Below are 17729 nucleotides of genomic sequence, written 5' to 3'. Positions count from 1 at the left end.
GGCACATAACACTTCCTAGCTATGTGACCCTGGGCAAGTTACTTAGCCCCAATTACCTCAGCAAAATAATGATGACGATGATGATGATGATGATATAGACAAACAGAGGGACAAAGTCACTCTGGAGACTCCAAAAGTTTCCGAAGGGGAGGAGATACCTGCTTGAACCGACGTCTGGAAGTAAAATGTCATTTCATATTTGAGGGAAATATTGCCCCCACACGTGGATGATTTTTCTGGATTTCACCTGAGTGGGAGGAGTAACGTTTCCATTCTTCTCCCACTTGAAGGCTGCCCAGTGTCTAGTCTGTGCATGCCAGGAGGCGTGTGCGTGCTGAACGTCTCCGAGCCCAGAATCGGTTTTTCCCCCGGAGTTGGAACATTTGCCACAGCAGAACTGCCGGCTGCCGTACCGGAGCCCACGTCGACATTCCACAGGTCTGGTCCGCTGTCTGGGCGCCTCGCCGCGCCTTTTGTTGGGGAGAGCCGGCCGGCAGCGCGGGACTTTGCATCCCGCGGCCTTGCCCCGGGTCAGTGGCGAAGTCAAAAGCTGCGAGGATTTGGAGAATCTGCTGGCCCAGCAGGTGATGTTCCGGCTGATTCGCGATGGCCAAGCCTTCTCGCTTGGCTAGACCCTTCTCAGCTAACGCGGCGTCTAAGCTACCATTATCGAGGAGGGACGAGCAGGACAGCAGGCAGAAAAAGCACAGCGGAGGGGAGAAGAATTGGAAAATTGCAAGCGAAGGCAATCTGGGCAGACAGCAGCAGGTGCAAACGGCAGCCCCGACTGCTCCAGGCAAGGCTCGTTCGTGCAAAGGTAATGTTTGCCGCCAGGCCCCCGGGTCCCCTTCTCCATCAGCTGGAAGCTTTTAAGCTTCCTTACTGGCTTAATGATACTGCTGGGTATCTTAAATGAGTTGGACTTTCTGGTTTCGGAAACTTATCTGTGTGCGTTCATGTCATTTTTTTTTTTTTGTCTAAAAGTTCCAAAGAGAGTCACTAAAATAGCCAATTATTGGCAAGAGGTGTGTATTTAAAAAAAATTCCATAGTTAATCAAGGGGTAGTAAAAGTAAATGAAGTTAAGAAAGTGTATATAACTGATAATTCCACATTTCTTTTTTTTTCCGAATGACTGATTACATCTCCAGTCGTGTTTTACAGCTTTTCCTAGACCAGCAATAGTCTCCCAAAGTTTCTTTTTATTACATAATTGGCTGAAAGGAAAAGAAACAGAAAGATGGGGTGGGGAACCCTTTAATAGCTAGTTCAGAGTAGTTTTTGCAGATTTATATTTTTTTCACAGGGTCTTTTAAAAATATGGAGCAATAATCTAATGGTGAGGCTTTTATGCCAGTTCAAAAGGATCCTGCTGGCATTATTAAATATGGTACAGAAATGTAAATAAGGACAACCAGGGTTCTACATGAATATCTCACTTGTCAAGCATATTCCCCAGGTAGGTCATCCAAGAGGTGGGCTCCCCAAGAAACCTCAGAAACTCAATGCATTTCTGAAATGATCAACTGTAGTGCAAGTAATAGTGGGGGCAGCAGAAGCAAGGTTGAAAAGGCTAAATTCATTTGTGCTCTTCTATTCTATTAAAAACTACAATGAGCTGACATTACCAAGAAGCACTGATAACTTTTAACACAAGAATTTTTTTTCCTAGAGATTTAAATGACATCTTTTATATTCTATGAAGAAACATGTGATTTCAGAGGCAAATTTTCAAAAGTAAAATGTCATTCTAATGAAATAGTTCACTTCAGATTATAATCAGTCAAAAATAGTTATTAGGTACCTACTATGTGCCAGGCACTGATAGCCAAGCTATGGGTTACAAGTATAAAGAATGAAACAGCCCCACTTGAAAGGAATGTATATTCTAATAGGAGAGATGCGAAGCACAGAGATGGAGATATTGACACTGATATTGATACAGATGTAGATATTTATCGATAGATTTATCCGATTTATAGAATAAACTTATCTACACTATTTATTGTATATGCTATTCATAGTATATTTCATACTATTTATTTATAGTATAAATTTAAGATTAATGCAGGCAAGAAAATTGTGTTAAGTATTTCCATACAAGGTAGATTGAGGAAGAAACTAGCAGTTAGGGGACCAAAAAAAAAAAAAGGTTTCATACAGAAGATGCTGTTTGAACTGTCTTCTAACAAGAGTAAGACTCTGAAGCAGAGTGAATGAAAGAATGCATTCCAGGCATGTGGGGCAGCCAGTACAATTTGAAGTTAGAATCTTTTCTCTCTTAAAATGGACAAAGTATAAATTTTTTTTTTTAAAAAATGTGATTTAGTTGGCATCTATAGATTTTCCTCATTGCACTCCACTCCAAAGGTATAAATTTCCACCATTAGAAAAAAGGTTTCTCCCCTCTTTAGTATATAACTTATTATTGCATGTATATGAAGAAACGGTGACATGTTTTCTTACCTACTTTGATGAGTGATGCATTTGTACCGAAAAAAACAAAACCTCAAGAATTCCCATCCTGTGTAAAAGGCAAATGTCGAAACCAGCTGCAAAAGGCTTAGGAAGTGTCAAAGTCAGTTGCAGAACAGACTGAATTTGGCTGCCTAAAAGGGAAACTTTCTTTGATGTTGTGATGTATGTGAAAGCCAGAAAACCCTATAAAAAGAAAGAAAGAAAAAACACCTAAACTTGAAGACTGCCCAGCAGTTCCAAGGTACTTGCACACATTAAAGTGACAGTAAAGGAACAAAATGTGTATTTTTCAAGCAAACCTATCAGAATTTACTCATCCAAATAAATGCATTCCTTGAATGTGTTCACCTTGGATGACTAGATACTAATTCCAAAATACTTTCATTCTTCAAAAAGCTATAATTCTCTTCCTCTGAAATTGCCTGAGTATCTTTCTTCTGAATACCCTCAATAGTGGCCATTCTCTATTCCTGAGGCTGGGCATAGGGAACAATTAGTTATAATTTTCTTGCAAGAGGTAAAAGACACTTGGATCCATATCTGAAGAATAAAAGAGCGAACAACCTAAACAGAGATATTTATTGAATGAAGGCTGACAATAAAGTAATGATTCCAGTTTGGGGATGACCTATAAATGTTTCATTTATGAATAGATCAAATTTTACTTTATATTATAAATATCTCAAGACAGGGATTTCAGAATGTTTTGAGTATTGATAAGTAAGTGCATAACTTAAACTTATGATGAAAGATTTTACTCATTGGAAGTTGTAGTTTATGATACCTTTGCTTCTTCAAATATATATGAATACATATACATATGTTTAACATATAAAAGCATATATGTACATATATACATATAAGTTGTTGTTTAGTTCTTTTCTGTCATGTCTGACTCTTTGTAATCCCATTTAGAGTCTTCTCTCTGACACTTAACTACACTTAATCTTACCTTCTCAAGACCTTTCACTTTTTTGGGTCTCACCTCCTCAAATGTAAAGTGAAAAAGTTGGTCTTAATTTCCTCAAGATAATGGCCATGAAATTTGAACCCAAATTCTCTGACTGCAGATTCATTGTTTTAGCTTTATATCAAAACTGCCTAACTGAGTATAATTCAGTTAACAAATGATTAGTCCTTTGTTCATTAAGAGGCAGTGAAGTTTAATAGAAGAAGCGCTGGGCCTGGGAGAGGGCTATAGAAATAAATGCATTTTTGAATTCTTCTTCAACATTGAGTAAGTGTTGACCCAGTGAAATGGAGAGTTATACAATATTCTGAAGGCCACAAAACGTTTTCTTCTCAATATTCCTCAAGAATTATTATTTGAATTTTACATATAAGGAATTGAAGCTTATTTATTAATTATCCATATCAAAAACTAGATTTTTGTGTAAGGATATATGTATGTCCACTTATCAAGAAAATTTTTGCTTTAACTTTTCAGTGTTTCTCCTGTAGTTAAGATATTTATTAAAATCAAATCTTCCCCTTTTTTTTATCTTTTTGAGGTTATTCTTTTTTTGCCAGTAATGATATAATGATGCAGTTTAAGTGTATCATTAAAACTTTTAAAAGCAAAAAAAAGTTTGTCTCTGATTTAATTGGATTTCCTTAATGAGGAAGTCATAAACATTTCAAGGCAATTTCTAAATGAGCCCATTCGTGTTGAAGATCCTAGGGCATGTATCTACCTGTTAAAGATTTGTTAGACTATGCTTGTCATCATCTTTAAGATAACAATGGTAGTACAGTTAGTAGGGAAATTTTGCAGGATATTAAGCAATCTCTAAAGGTTAAAGGTCTAGACAGACTCTAGGAATGATTCCTACTGAGTTTGGTTTGTGTCCACAGCACACCTTCAATATGTCTGATTAGTCATATCGGTCATATAACCCCAGTAAAATATTGTCTACAGTTTATTAATTGTTTTTTTAAAACATCCTCTCTATTTCGTGTTGATTTGAAGCTGATTGTTTAGCCCATTTTCTTTGGTACCAGTTTTTTGTTGTTTTTTTTAAATAAGTTTCATTGATTTATTTTTATGTTACAGTCCTTTCTATATATGTCCCCTCTGTTCCCCAACTCCAAATGAATCTTTCCTTCTAACAAAGAAAATCAGACAAAATAACTATGTTGGATAGTGTGTGCAGCATTCTGCACCCATAGCTATTCACCTATCTAGCAAGAGAAAGAAACTTCATCTATTCTTCAAGGACAAGATTGGTCATTACAGTTGCACCACACTTTGTTTCAACACTGTCTAAGTTGACCAATCCCATAAATACATGTTTTATTTGTTATAAGACATTGAAAAACATCTCAAGGGCAGTTGAATTTGCTATATCCACTGTAAAATATGGGATAAACTTGAAATACTTAAAACTATGTCATCTGTTTCCTGAAAAGTCCAACAAAGGTCTTTAATACCTACAATTATACTTGACTAAATATTTGTAATCCATCATAACTATGGCAGGTCAAGAATCAACATACTTGTCATTCAAGTGTACCTATACATAATATTCTCCCTTATATGGCCCTTTTCTCTTCAGATGTGATGTTATATACAAGCATTTGGCTACAGAAGATATTTTTCCCCTTACTCATCCAACTGTTTGGATTAATCCCTTTAGTGGAATGGATTCTAGAAAGCAATAGGATTTAGGTTAGTGACGTTTAAAAATCTAATAGGACTTTCTGCATGAAGGGAAGAAATGAACAGGAAGGGGAAAATTGAAGTAATGGGGATGCATGAAAATCAGAGTGGTAAGCATAAAGATTGAAGTTGAGAGATGTCAAGAAGTTAAACATATTTTCTTGATGCTTTTGTCCTCTTTCTCTGTCTTTATTTGACTTCTTGTTTTCTTTCTTTTCAGTCTATGATTCAAACTTTTTATCTCTTGGCTATTTTGTTCATGTGCTCTCTTTCTGAATACTTCTGAAAAAGGAAGGAGAGACACAGAGACACAGAGATTCATAGAGACACAGAGACAGATACAGTGATGGGGGGAAGGTGGGAAGGAAGAATGGAGAGAGAGAAGAAGAAAATGGAGGAGGAAGACGAGGAGGAGGAGGAAAAGGAAGAGGAGTGAGCACAAATATAAGCAGACTTTACTCAAAAATCAATATTTGTCTCTTGTGGTATTAATGGTGTCTGTCTTCATGACTGCTAAGTGACTTTCAATTAAAGAAATATTTGTTGGAAATTTAGACTCACATGTTCATTAGATAGAGACCTGGAAGGGCTTAAGAAGCCTTCTAATCTAACCCTTTCATTTTACAAATGAGGAAACTGAGGCCCAAAGGAGTAAGTGACTTGTCCCAAGTTACAAAATAGCAAATGACACAATCAGGATTTCAACTCATGTCCTTTGACGTCAGACCCATTACTTTTCCCACTGTACCATCCTGCCTCTCCTTCCTCATTGTGAATGAATAGATGATAACACTTTTCTGGAAACATTTAGCTCTTTAAAAATTAATGTCCACTTCTCTGTGATCAGTCAGTCCCCATCTGAAATAGTTCTTTTGTATAGACATAGGCATGAACTGGAAAGGTAGAGGGATATATTTACCAATAAATTAATTCATTAAAATAGTTTCAGATGTCTGATCTTGGAAAACCAAAGGATACTTCAACATTAAAGAATTGATTACCATTCTCTCTCTCTCTCTCTCTCTCTCTCTCTCTCTCTCTCTCTTCCTCTTCCTCTCCCTTTCCCTCCTGCAGCCCTCTGTCTCTGTCTCTGTCTGTCTATCTGTCTGTCTGTCCGTCTGCCTCTCTCTCTCTCTCTGTCTCTCTCTCTTTCACACACACACACACACACACACACACACACACACCATTAGACGTGGTGGTCCTAATACAAGATTGTGGGTCCAGCATCACTTGAGTCTAATTCTTTCTCTGACACTGACTTCCTTTGTGGCCTTGGGCAAGGCAATTAACCTCACTCATTGTGTTTCTCCAACCATAAAAGAACAATAATATTCAGTTCAAGAGGAGAAACTCTGTTGAGGATTAATGAATTGGTTAATGTGTGCCTAGTATTTTAAAGAGAAAAATAAGCTATGGGACTTACCTAAACCCAACATTCCAGTATTTTTTAAATCATTTTTTTACTTGTGATGACTATGATCAAGTTGAGGTTTTTTTCTGAAGAATTTCAGAGAAATCCCTAGTTCTACTCACCTACCCAAATGAAATTTCATCCTAGTTCCCAGAACTGTCTATAGGCTACCTTTTTGCACCCATTGAAACTGTCTTCTTGTGTCCAGAAATTACTATCTCCACGATTCAAAATAATGATGGATGGAGTAATGTTGCATACTCTCTAGGAAAGTCTAGATCATAAGACATATCAAATGTGATATTATCTGATCCTAGATTATCTAGATATTAAATAGTAAATATGAAAGTCTCTCATAAATTGGCCCAAGGATCAGCACTTGCCCCTGTGTTTAATATAGATAACAGCAACTTGGATAAAGGCATTGATAAAATCTTTACTAAATATAAATAACATTAAATGGAGAGGAATAATAATACAACAGATAACAGATTCAGCAACCAATAAGATTTTTTATAAATCAGAATATTGGGCTGAGTGTAATATGATACTCAGTATGTCTTCACAAAAAATTGGGGGCAAGTACAGCTTGACAGGAGTTTGCTTAAAAAGGATTTAAGGGTTCTGTTGGATCATCAGACAAATGATGCAATAGCTTGAGATAGCAACCGCAAACAAACAAACTCTTCAGTTTTAAGAGAGGTCTGGTGCTTAAGACTACAAGGAATGATGATCCCATGCACTGTGCTATAATCTGGGAATATGTGGAGTATTATATTCAGTTTGGGATGCTGCCTTGTAGGAAGCTGCAGAGCTTGTAGAGGAAGATAACCAGATTGTTGAAATCTTGCCAATGAAGAAACTTTGGTGGTTGTCCTGGAGAAGAAAAAATTATGGAAGATATGAGAGAAGTCTTTAAGTATTTCAAGACTGGCACATGAAGGACAGATTATCCTTATTCTGCTTAGTCCCAAAAAGGAGAATAGGAGCAGTGGATAGAAATTTGAGATGGATTGAGTCTTGAAGTAAGGAAAAACTTCCTAATCAATTGAGCTGTGCTTTCACAACAGTCAGATATGGCATCCACTGAAAGTCTTCAATGGATAATCACCCACCTGATATGATATAAAAAGAATTCTTCTTAATTGTATGTTGAAGCAGACAGTTTCTGAAGTCCCTTTCAATTTTGATCATCTGATTTTGTGGATTTCTTCTTTCTATACTAGGCCCAAATAATTGTGGTGAGTTAAAAGTTCTTTTTACATCCACTACCAGAATAATCTTTCTTACATGTAGATCTGCTCATGTTATTCATCTACTCATAAATATTTAGTGGCTTCCTATTGCCTGTCAATCAGAAAGCATTTATTATCTATTATGTATCAAGCGTTGTCCAGAGTGAAGGCAACACAAAGATACGTGAGACAACCTCTGAGCTCAAGGAACTTAAATTCTACCACAGGGATATAATCTGTCCAGATAAATTACTATACTTTATGGCAGTGGAGGGGAAAGCAGAGACTAACACCTGGGAGAACCAGGACAGGCCTCTTGAAGGAGATAGCACTTGAACCAAATCTTAAAAACCAATGGATCCATGAAACAGAGATTTAAAAAAAAAAAAAAAAAAAAAAAAGGAAGAGCATTCCATGAATGCAGGGTAGGTTGATAGCCATTTATGGGAAATAGCAAATAAGCCACTTTGGAGCATTACATTCTTGCCTGATGAATAAAATTCCAATTCCTTTGCCTGTCATTCAAGGCCCTCCACAATATGGTGCCACCTGGCCTTTCTAATTTTATCTCATAAGTGTTCAAATCAAACAGTGCTATTTTCTTAACTACCTTAACATACTCTGCTTTTTTTCTATCTTGGTGCCCTTGCTGACACTTATTCATATACATAGAATGTTCTCTTTCTCTCCCCTTCACCTACTGAATTTCTATCAATCCTTGAAAGCCTAACTCAAATGCGCTCTCTCTATCAAATATATTTTTCATCCCCCTCCTTGATAATGATCACCTCCCTAGACCTCAAACAGTACTTTTTTGAATACCTCTCTTTTTAATCTTCATATCCCACAATATTGTATTGTCATTATTTATGTTTATACCTTAATCTTCCTATTAGGAATAAAATTCCCTGAAAGCAGGACAAATAGCATATCCAGACTTTGTATCTCCTCTAGTGCTTGCTCCTGAGGTCTGCACAGAACAACCACTTAAAAATGATCAGTGATTTGTAGCAGCCCTTTTTGTAATCACAAAGAACTGGAAACTGAATGGGTGCCCATCAGCTGGGGAATGGCTGAATAAGTTATGGTATATTAATGTTATGGAATATGGAAATCAGTAAGATGATTTCAGAGAGGCCTGGAGAGACTTACATGAACTGATGCTAAGTGAAATGAGTAGAACCAGGAGATCATTGTACACAGCAACAAGATTATACGATGATCAATTCTGATGGACGTGGCTCTTTTCAACAATGAGGTGACTCAGGCTAATTCCAATAGATTTGTGATGGAGAGAGCCATCTGCATTTAGAGAGAGAAAGGACTGTGGGGACTAAGTGTGGATCACAACATAGAATTTTCATCTTTTGTGATTGTTTACTTGCTTTTTTTTTCATTTTTCTTATTTTGATCTGATTTTTCTTTTTCAGCTTGATAAATGTGAAAATATATATAGAAGAATATTGGATTACTTGTCGTCTAGGGGAGGAGGATGCAGGAGAAAGAAGGAGAAAATTTTAGAACACAAGGTTTTGCAAGGGTGAATGTTGAAAAATATCTTTACATATATTTTGAAAATTAAACTTCAACACATATTTTTAAGAAAAAAATTGTCATTGAAGGGATGAATGTACAAAACAGAGTATTTACATTTTGAAATTCTGAACCCTTTATCTCCTTTTCATATCAGAAAGGGAAAATGTTGGTTATATGGCTGAAGGATGAGAAAATCTGAGAAGGCTCAAATGTGGCCACTCCTAAACTGATTGTATGGATGATAGTGGTCCATGTAGTAGCAATACGGCCAAATAGCCTAGTCCAATGACTACAAGATCCAGGGTGAAAAGATCAGGGAGCTAATCTCAGCTTTGCTACTTACCTACCTTTGTGACTTTTTATTTTCATGGTCCTCTGTTTCTTCCTTTGTAGACTCAGGGAACTCAGAGATCCCTTGCAGTGATCTTGCATTATGTTTCATTTCACTGCTGCAATGATAAAGATGGCACAGTTGTGATGTCAAATTTGCAAATATGGCCCTGAATTTCCCACCTCTTCTGTACTGAACTCCCTAATGAGCAGAATGGTTTGTAGTCAGATTTATGGGTCAACAGTATCCATAAAATCTTTATGTTAGCTCTACTCTGCTTGCAATAATATTCTGTTAGTATTCAGTGTTTCCTTCTTTGTATAGAAGAATGGTACTGCTGACCTGCACTAGAAAGTATGATTCCAAACAAGTATTCCCTTCATACTATTATTGGGTTTGGGTTTTAGTTTTTCTAGCAGTAGTGAAAGATTTGCAGAAATCAGTCCTCATCCTTCTGCCTGACTGCCTTGTCACTTATAGCACATATTTATAAAAATAAAAAATAAACTAGGATTAAGTCTGCAATCTTTTCTGTGAAAATAAGGAAGAAATTACATATAGAACTAGTGATTAACATGTTAATTTTAGCACATTAATGTTCTAACCATGTGAGCTAATTTATCAGTGTCTGGAGCTAATGAGGCCAATGTAGGTTTTAGGACAGTTTAAGAAGGAGAACATCCAACAATCTGAATGATGAGGGGCCTTGAGTTCACATTCTATATAAGGATTGTCTTAAGGAACTGGTGACATTTAGTCTACAGAAGAGAAGACTCAAAGATAGGGATTTGGGAAAGGAAGGACCCAAAATGTCTTCAGGTATTTGAAGGGCTAGAAAAGGATTAACTTTGTTTTGGTTAGCCCCTGGAACAATGGATGGAATCTGTAAAGAAGTTAATTTTGCTTGATATTAGGGTAGGAAAATGTCCTATCAGTTAGAGCTCTCCAAAAGTTGAATGGATTCTCTCAAGAGGTGGTGGGCTCCACTGACTTTCCATAGCAATTATGGTTCTAACCAATTAGCCCCTTCATACTGTTGTTATTGGGGTTTGGTTTTTGCTTTAGTTTTTGCTCAAGCAAAGGGTAGATTCAAGCCAGGTATCTAATTGTAGGGATTCCCTTTGTGTGTGAGTTGGACTAGATAGCTACTGATATTCCTTTAAACCATCAAATTCTATAATTCTGTGATTTTGTATGATATATTCTATATGGGGCACTTTTGCCTTTCATACTCTGGCCAGCTTTTCCAGATGAAGGTTCCAGGTCCTCATTACCACTGCCCAGTATTTCATCTCCAGTAGCATAGAGCCTCCCAGCAGATGAGCTACACCCATGTCATAAGATAAAAAGACAAAGCAGGACTTTTCCAATTCATGTGGAAATTTAAGAAAATCTTAGGGAAAGTAGACAAAGATGACATTGGTTCCTGGAGTTCCCCTTACTTTCCTCTGGCTGAGTTCTGCTTGTTTTTGGTTTCCCCATCCAGGTTCAGGTCAGCAATCTGAAAGAAACTTCCTTAAACCATCAAAATAGACATTAAGGTTCATTCCCCTTGTTTCAATTGCTGACCTGGTTTTTATAAAAGTTCAAGATGTAAGAAAACTACATGTCTCCCTCATTAGTGTTAATTACTTATGGAAGGTCAAAAGACTTCGAGCTGGAAAGGACCTCTGAGACCATTTTATTCAATTGTCTCCCTTTCCAGATGAGGAAGTAAGGATTCAAGATTATTAAATGGCTTGCTCAAAGTAAAACAGGATTCACAGACATTCCAACCAGCTCTGAATTCAGGGCTTTTTGAATCATATCATGAGGTTTTCTTTGAGTTCCTCTATAGGACCTTTGGGAATTAGGTTGCTGGCTTATTCAATTTTGATCCCTGGTCTTCAACTTTACATAGCAATTGTAGATCTTTATTCACTACAGCCAATATTCCCTGGAAAATAGAAGAATAGTAATAACTAACAATTACATAGTTCCTACTATGTGATAGGTGCTGTGCTAAATGCACTATAATTATCATATCACTTGATACTTGCAACAACCCTGGGAAGTAAGTGCTATTACTTCCCCCATTTTATAGATGAGAAAAATAAGGGAAAGAAAGGTTAAAGGTTGACTAGGGCCACAGAGCTAATAAGTTTGTGAAGCCATATTTGAACTCAGAGGATCTTCTTGTTTCCAGACTCAGTGCTCTATCCACTGCTTCTTCCTTTCATTATTTGTGTTTGTTTTGTTTCCCCTAGTAGAATATAAACTGAGAGAGCTGAGTCTGTTCCACTTTTGTTTTATCATTCCCATTGACTAAAACAATATTTGACATATATTAGATGCTTAATATATGCTTATGGAGTATATGGAGTTTTCATGGTGGACGAGCAACTCTATGTAAGAGCTTACCAAGCCTTTTTCAGGGCTTTTCATCCACTTTTGGTGTCCACCTGCCACTTACTCTCATCCATAGCTCTTAGAAGCTGTTGCATGTGAAGTGGCCACATGCTGGTAAAAATGTCTGAGCATATAGACTAAAACAACCTATGGAATTCAAACCTATCAATGAGTTAAGGGAATGTCTACCCCAAACATGTGAAGACTCTCTCTGGTGGAATGGTCAGATGGCAACAACTTGTTGCAACAACCATGAAGATGGCTAAAATAGCCATTGTGGAATGCTTGGAGTTTGGTCAGACATCAAAGATGCCAAGGTCATCCACTTCTGTCATTGGTTCTTTTCAAAAACAAAAGATGAATAAATGCTTGTTGATTGATTCAATGAATGAACAATTCCAGGAAAAGGATAAGAAAAAGTAACAAACATTTAACCTGTGTTTCTGCACACTGACATGAACATGGACCCTGATCCCTAACACTAACTTTTCTTATCCCAGTTATAATTTCCTTTTTTCCTTTCTTTTTTCTTCTATATAGAAGGTAAATTGACAATCCGTTAAGAACTAGTTTGAGATGATAATTTATTATTTTTCTTAATCTTCATGACTAGCTGTTACACTCAGGGCTACTTTTGTAGTCTGAAGTATTTGGGCAGTACCTATGGTTGTTGTATTTTTCTCCTGATGTCACCCATCTGTCCAAATGCACAGGTTTGTGTTCGGTGGCTTATCTTCAAGTTCCATGATAAAAACACGGTTTCTCTGATAAAAATTTTCTAATCTTAAAATCATCTCGTATTCATTCTATAGCTTTTTAAAATTTTAAGATGAAATCTCATCAATGAGAGACTTTTCCTATCAGAAACTATAGTAGAAGATATCTCTTAAAATTTAGAGAAATATTGCTCCAGACAAATCATGAAAAAGTTGTATGTAATTATAAATTTGATATTTGAAAACCTCTATCAGATAATTTCATTCCCAAAATAATTCAGTCATGGTAACTCTCAGTACCCTGGGTCTTTCTTTTCAATTTTGATTATATCCCTGTTAAAAATCCTTGCTACTAGCTAGCTTCCTACTTAAAATATTTTGATTTTTTTGCCATATCTATTTTAAACAAAAAACTCAAAATTTGTCCACTGTAAAAATTGTCCATATTAGTACAGCTGAGATAGTCACCTTACAATTTAAAATCTATTTTAATGAAATACCAACTAATGGTTCCTCACCATGACTAACATCCTTAGCTATTGCCAGTATAGTTTTCTTTTCTTTTTTAGTGTATAAGCTGTTCATATTCCTTCTCTACTCAAGAATATTACTTTTCTACTCAAGACCACAAAATGGTTTCCATTTGCCAATCACATGAAGTTCAAACTTCCCAACTTGGCAATCACAACTCCCCACAATTGTGCCAACCCACACTTAAACACACTTTTGCTTCAGGCTACCTTGAAACCTGACTTAATTGCTCATCATTCAACGCCTCCCAATTATCTGCCTTTGTTCATTCTCTTCCCAATGAGAATAAAAAAAAACAATCCACCAGCATTTTGTGCCCCCTTCTAATGTTCACTATCGACTATTTACCTATTCTTAAAACCAAAACACCATCTCCATTATGAAGCCTTCCCTCCCTTCTCCCAAGTTCCCATGAAACTTAAAATCATAAGATTTTAAGATTTACAGCTGGAAGAGACCTCAAAGGCCACTAAAATCTATCACTTTATAGATAAAAAAAAACTGAAGTCCAGAGAGCTTTCACCTGTCAAATTCTGTGATTTGAGAGATTAAATGACTTGCCAGGCATCATACTTTGCCCATTAATGTATATACAATACACTATCCCACTATTTGGATAACAATATCTAAATTATGTATTTGAGCACCTTACTTAGTTCTTTGCACACAGTACTTTTATTATCATAAAGATAAACAAAAACATAACTTGAAAAATGTGTGTTGGATTGTGTACAGTACATATTTTCTTAAGAGATGGTCCAGGAGACTGGATAGAAGATTGAGAATCAGGAATCAGGAAAAGCTGCTTTTGAGTTCTGCCCCAACTCAAATTGATTATATGACCTGGACAAATCACTTGATCTCTCTCGAGACATAATTTGCCAAATTGTTGTCCTATGATCTGCACTGATAGAAAGATTTTCCTTAACTAGTGAGATCTTAGAACTCCTTCCTCCCCCTTCCCCCAAAAAGAAAACAACCCAAACCAGATTTTCTTAAAACTTATCCCATTGATTTTAGATATTCATGCAGTCTTCTATCATGGTCATCTATCTGTCTGCCCATTTGCCTGAGGTTCTGTGGGGCAAACTTATCTTTGTAGTCATACAGTTAACAACCTTCTTTGCTCACAGCCATATCTACTAAGAGTCTGGGAATTTGACAATCTAGACAGAAAAAAGTCCCTGCTCTTTTGTGACTTTTTTATACTGTTAACTATTACTGCCATTTGAGTTAATGATCTATATGGTCATGAGTCATGAAGAAAACCATGCTTATATGCTTTGGCTTTACTTCCTGCCACAGAAAAACTTCAATGGGTTAACAATGTATTTTTTTTAATTTCTCATTTCAAAAACGACGGAGAATGTACTTTTATGTGGCAAAGATAAATTAAAACATAACTCCTATAAAAAAGAGATCCTTTATTATATACAAGAAACATCTGCTGACTGATGTTATCTGTCGGAATCTGTTACTTAACAATCACATTTCCTGACAATGAATTCTTACAAATACAACCTTTTTTTTATTTTAAAGAAAGTTCATTATTAAAAGACTTAAGGAATGTTATTTAGTCAAGCTGTGAGGTTTTATATTTGTCTGAAAACTTATTTATATTGTCCATATGTGTGTGGCTGATATGTACATATCCAACACATCCTGTTTTATTCATTACTCATCTACCTTGGAGAGTATAAAAATTGTAAAAATTAAATTTAAGATGTTTCTGTTTTACATATGGATTAGACTTGTGATTTCACTGATACAGGGCACTCCCAATGAGGGAATTCCCTGAGATGATACAAATTAGCCTTTGCTCTGCCTTCAAACTTAGGTCTTCTTTTCAACTTTCTCTGCATAATATCATGTTGCCTCCCAACTGACATTTATGCAAAGTATAGTTAAAGAACTAGTAACTTAATATCCTTCTTGGGAACACAACATAGTTGTTAATTGTATGACTTCCCACTCACCCACTCACCGTATTCCTTCTTTACTCACCATTCCCCTTACTTGTTCTGGCATATTATTTTTTTATTTTTTATCAGTTCATGGGTAATTCCGATATGCATGTTATTATTCTATCATGTCCAACTCTTTGTGACCCCATTTGGGGTTTTCTTGGCAAAGATACTGAAGTGATTTCCCATTTCCTTCTCTAACTTATTTTACAGATGAAATGAATAAATTGAAGCAAACAGGTTTAAGTAATCTGTCCAAGGCCACACATTTAGTAATTCTCTAAAGTTGGATTTAAGTTCAAGAAAATTAGTCTTCCTCCTTCTAAATCTTGCCCTCTACCTCCTGAGCCACTTAACTGCCAATAGGGATAGATAACTTTCCATTTTCTTTTTTTGCAAGGCAGTCAGGGTTAAATGGCTTGCCCAGGAGTACACAGCTATAGGTGTCAAGTGTCTGAAGCTGAATTTGTACTCAGGTCCTCCTGACTCCAGGGCTTGTGTCCTATTCACTGTACAACCTAGCTGCCAGATGGACAGAGATATCAATGTTTCCATTTTCAGTGGTAAATTCTTAAATTGTACTGTTTGACTTTCAGAGTAAGGCAGAAAACCAATTCTAAGTGGATTTTATTAGGTAGAGGATTTTATAGACTTGACCTCTTGGAATTTATGTTTCAAAGATAAAATATTAGTACCATACTTATTAAGCATATTAATGTTCTTCTAAAAATGTATGTACTAAAAGAAGCATTTAAAAACAATTAGTGAATGGGGCAAGTAGGTGGCACAGTGGATAGAGCATCAGCCCTGAAGTCAGGAAGACCTGAGTTCAAATTCAATCTCAGACACTTAACATTTCCTAGCTGTGTGACCCTGGACAAGTCACTTAATCTCAATTGCCTCAGCAAAAAAAAAATCAGTGAAACTTTTTTAAAAGTATATAAGAGCCTCCCAAGAAACAAACATGAATAAGTTAAATCATAAGAATCTGCCAAGCTTCTCAAAAACCTGCCAGGTTTTTGTTTTGTTTTGTTTTAGTTTGTTTTTTGAGTAGTCTATAGGTAAAATTTTCTCATTTCCAAGGATGAGCCATTAACATAGAACTTAGACAGTGGCTTGTTGAGATAACAGCCATTTGTCTGAGGGCCAAATATTTTAAAATAGCCTGGTGCATATGTTTTATAGCCACAGCTGACTTTTTGCAACAACCAGACATGCAATACTTAGACTCACAAGTTGAAGTTAAGCAGACTGACAATTATAATCTATGCGAATTCATGTTATTCTAAAGGAAAAAAAAAAGAAATCTGGCTGCCATTTGTTTTTTCAGTCTTTACTTAAAGTGGTTTCCATTAATTCTCATTTTCATAGTATGAGTAGAGGAAGAAGTTGCAGAATGAGAGAAAAACACTATCAAACAAAAGACAAAGGAACAATAGAAAAGGATATTTTCACTAAAAAAAGGTTTTCTTCTTCCATTTAAAATGTGGGTCAGCATTCCCGAATGCTTAGCTACACTAGGTGAGTAACTTTTAAGATTAAGAAACTTTGGCCAATGTTGTTTTTCTTGTTCATTTGTTGAGCTGTGTATGACCCTTCGGGACCCCATTTGGGGATTTTCTTGGCAAAGATACTAGTTTGTATTGCTAGTTTCTTCTCCAGTTGATTAAGGCAATCAAGGTCACACAACTACTAAGTGTTTGCTGCTGTCAAATTTAAAGTCAGGTCTTCCTGAATCCAGACCCAGAGCTCTATCCATTGAGCTATCCCTATGTTGTACTATTGTATAAATATTTGTAAAGTTCTGTGCCTTGAACATTTTAGATGATTAGGATTTTAGTAATATAAATCATATTTACAGACAGGAAATATTACCAAAAAAATAGAGGTTGGGCCTCAGAGTCATAAAGACTAGGTTCAAAGCTAAATCACTATCAAAGGCTCTGTGACTGAAAACTTATTTAATCTCAGTGCTTTAGGTCATGCTCTAATACTATATGTTGAAATGAAGGTACCTCTATTGGTGGAGGGAGTTTTCTTATCTGAAGGTCCCTAGAGAAATGAAATCACAAATGCAGCCTCTGTCTCTAGCTCATATTTATTCCTTTTACTGTAAAACATATTGCTTAGATTTATAGTTAAAGTGAAGATTGTATCATAATCTAGTAAATTAAAAACTGCACCCAGCAAACAATCAATTAAATTAAATTTAATGAATATAAAGGTCTTCTTATGTCTAAGACACTGTTTTAGTTTTCTGGCCTTATGTTGTACTTATAAAGTAATACAGTCCAATCTCAAGAGGGTGAGTCAAATTAATTTGCATCTCTTTCAAAAATGCACACGTGTATGTATGTGTATATATATATATATGTGTGTGTGTGTGTGTGTGTGTGTATCATGCATATAAAGTAATCAGTAGGTAAACAAGAATGCTTCTTCTAGAGCTGTGCTTTGATGGAAGCTAAAGATACTAAG

The 17729-nt window shown here is 36.1% G+C and overlaps 1 protein-coding gene across 1 annotated transcript in view; it reads left to right on the top strand.

Annotated features, from left to right (window-relative positions):
- Positions 1-516: 516 nt before the first annotated feature.
- Positions 517-17729, top strand: part of KIAA1217 (KIAA1217 ortholog) — a 563370-nt gene continuing 546157 nt past the window's right edge. Inside the window, exon 1 of the mRNA XM_031937971.1 lies at positions 517-817. Within this exon, the coding sequence (XP_031793831.1) occupies positions 607-817 (211 nt within the window). The 5' untranslated portion in view covers positions 517-606. The remainder of the gene's footprint in view (positions 818-17729) is intronic.

Source organism: Sarcophilus harrisii, chromosome 5 (genome assembly GCF_902635505.1).
Source record: "Sarcophilus harrisii chromosome 5, mSarHar1.11, whole genome shotgun sequence".
NCBI lineage: Eukaryota > Metazoa > Chordata > Mammalia > Dasyuromorphia > Dasyuridae > Sarcophilus > Sarcophilus harrisii.
The sequence above is the reverse complement of the archived record's forward strand: the minus strand, read 5'-3'. Positions and strand labels throughout refer to the sequence as shown.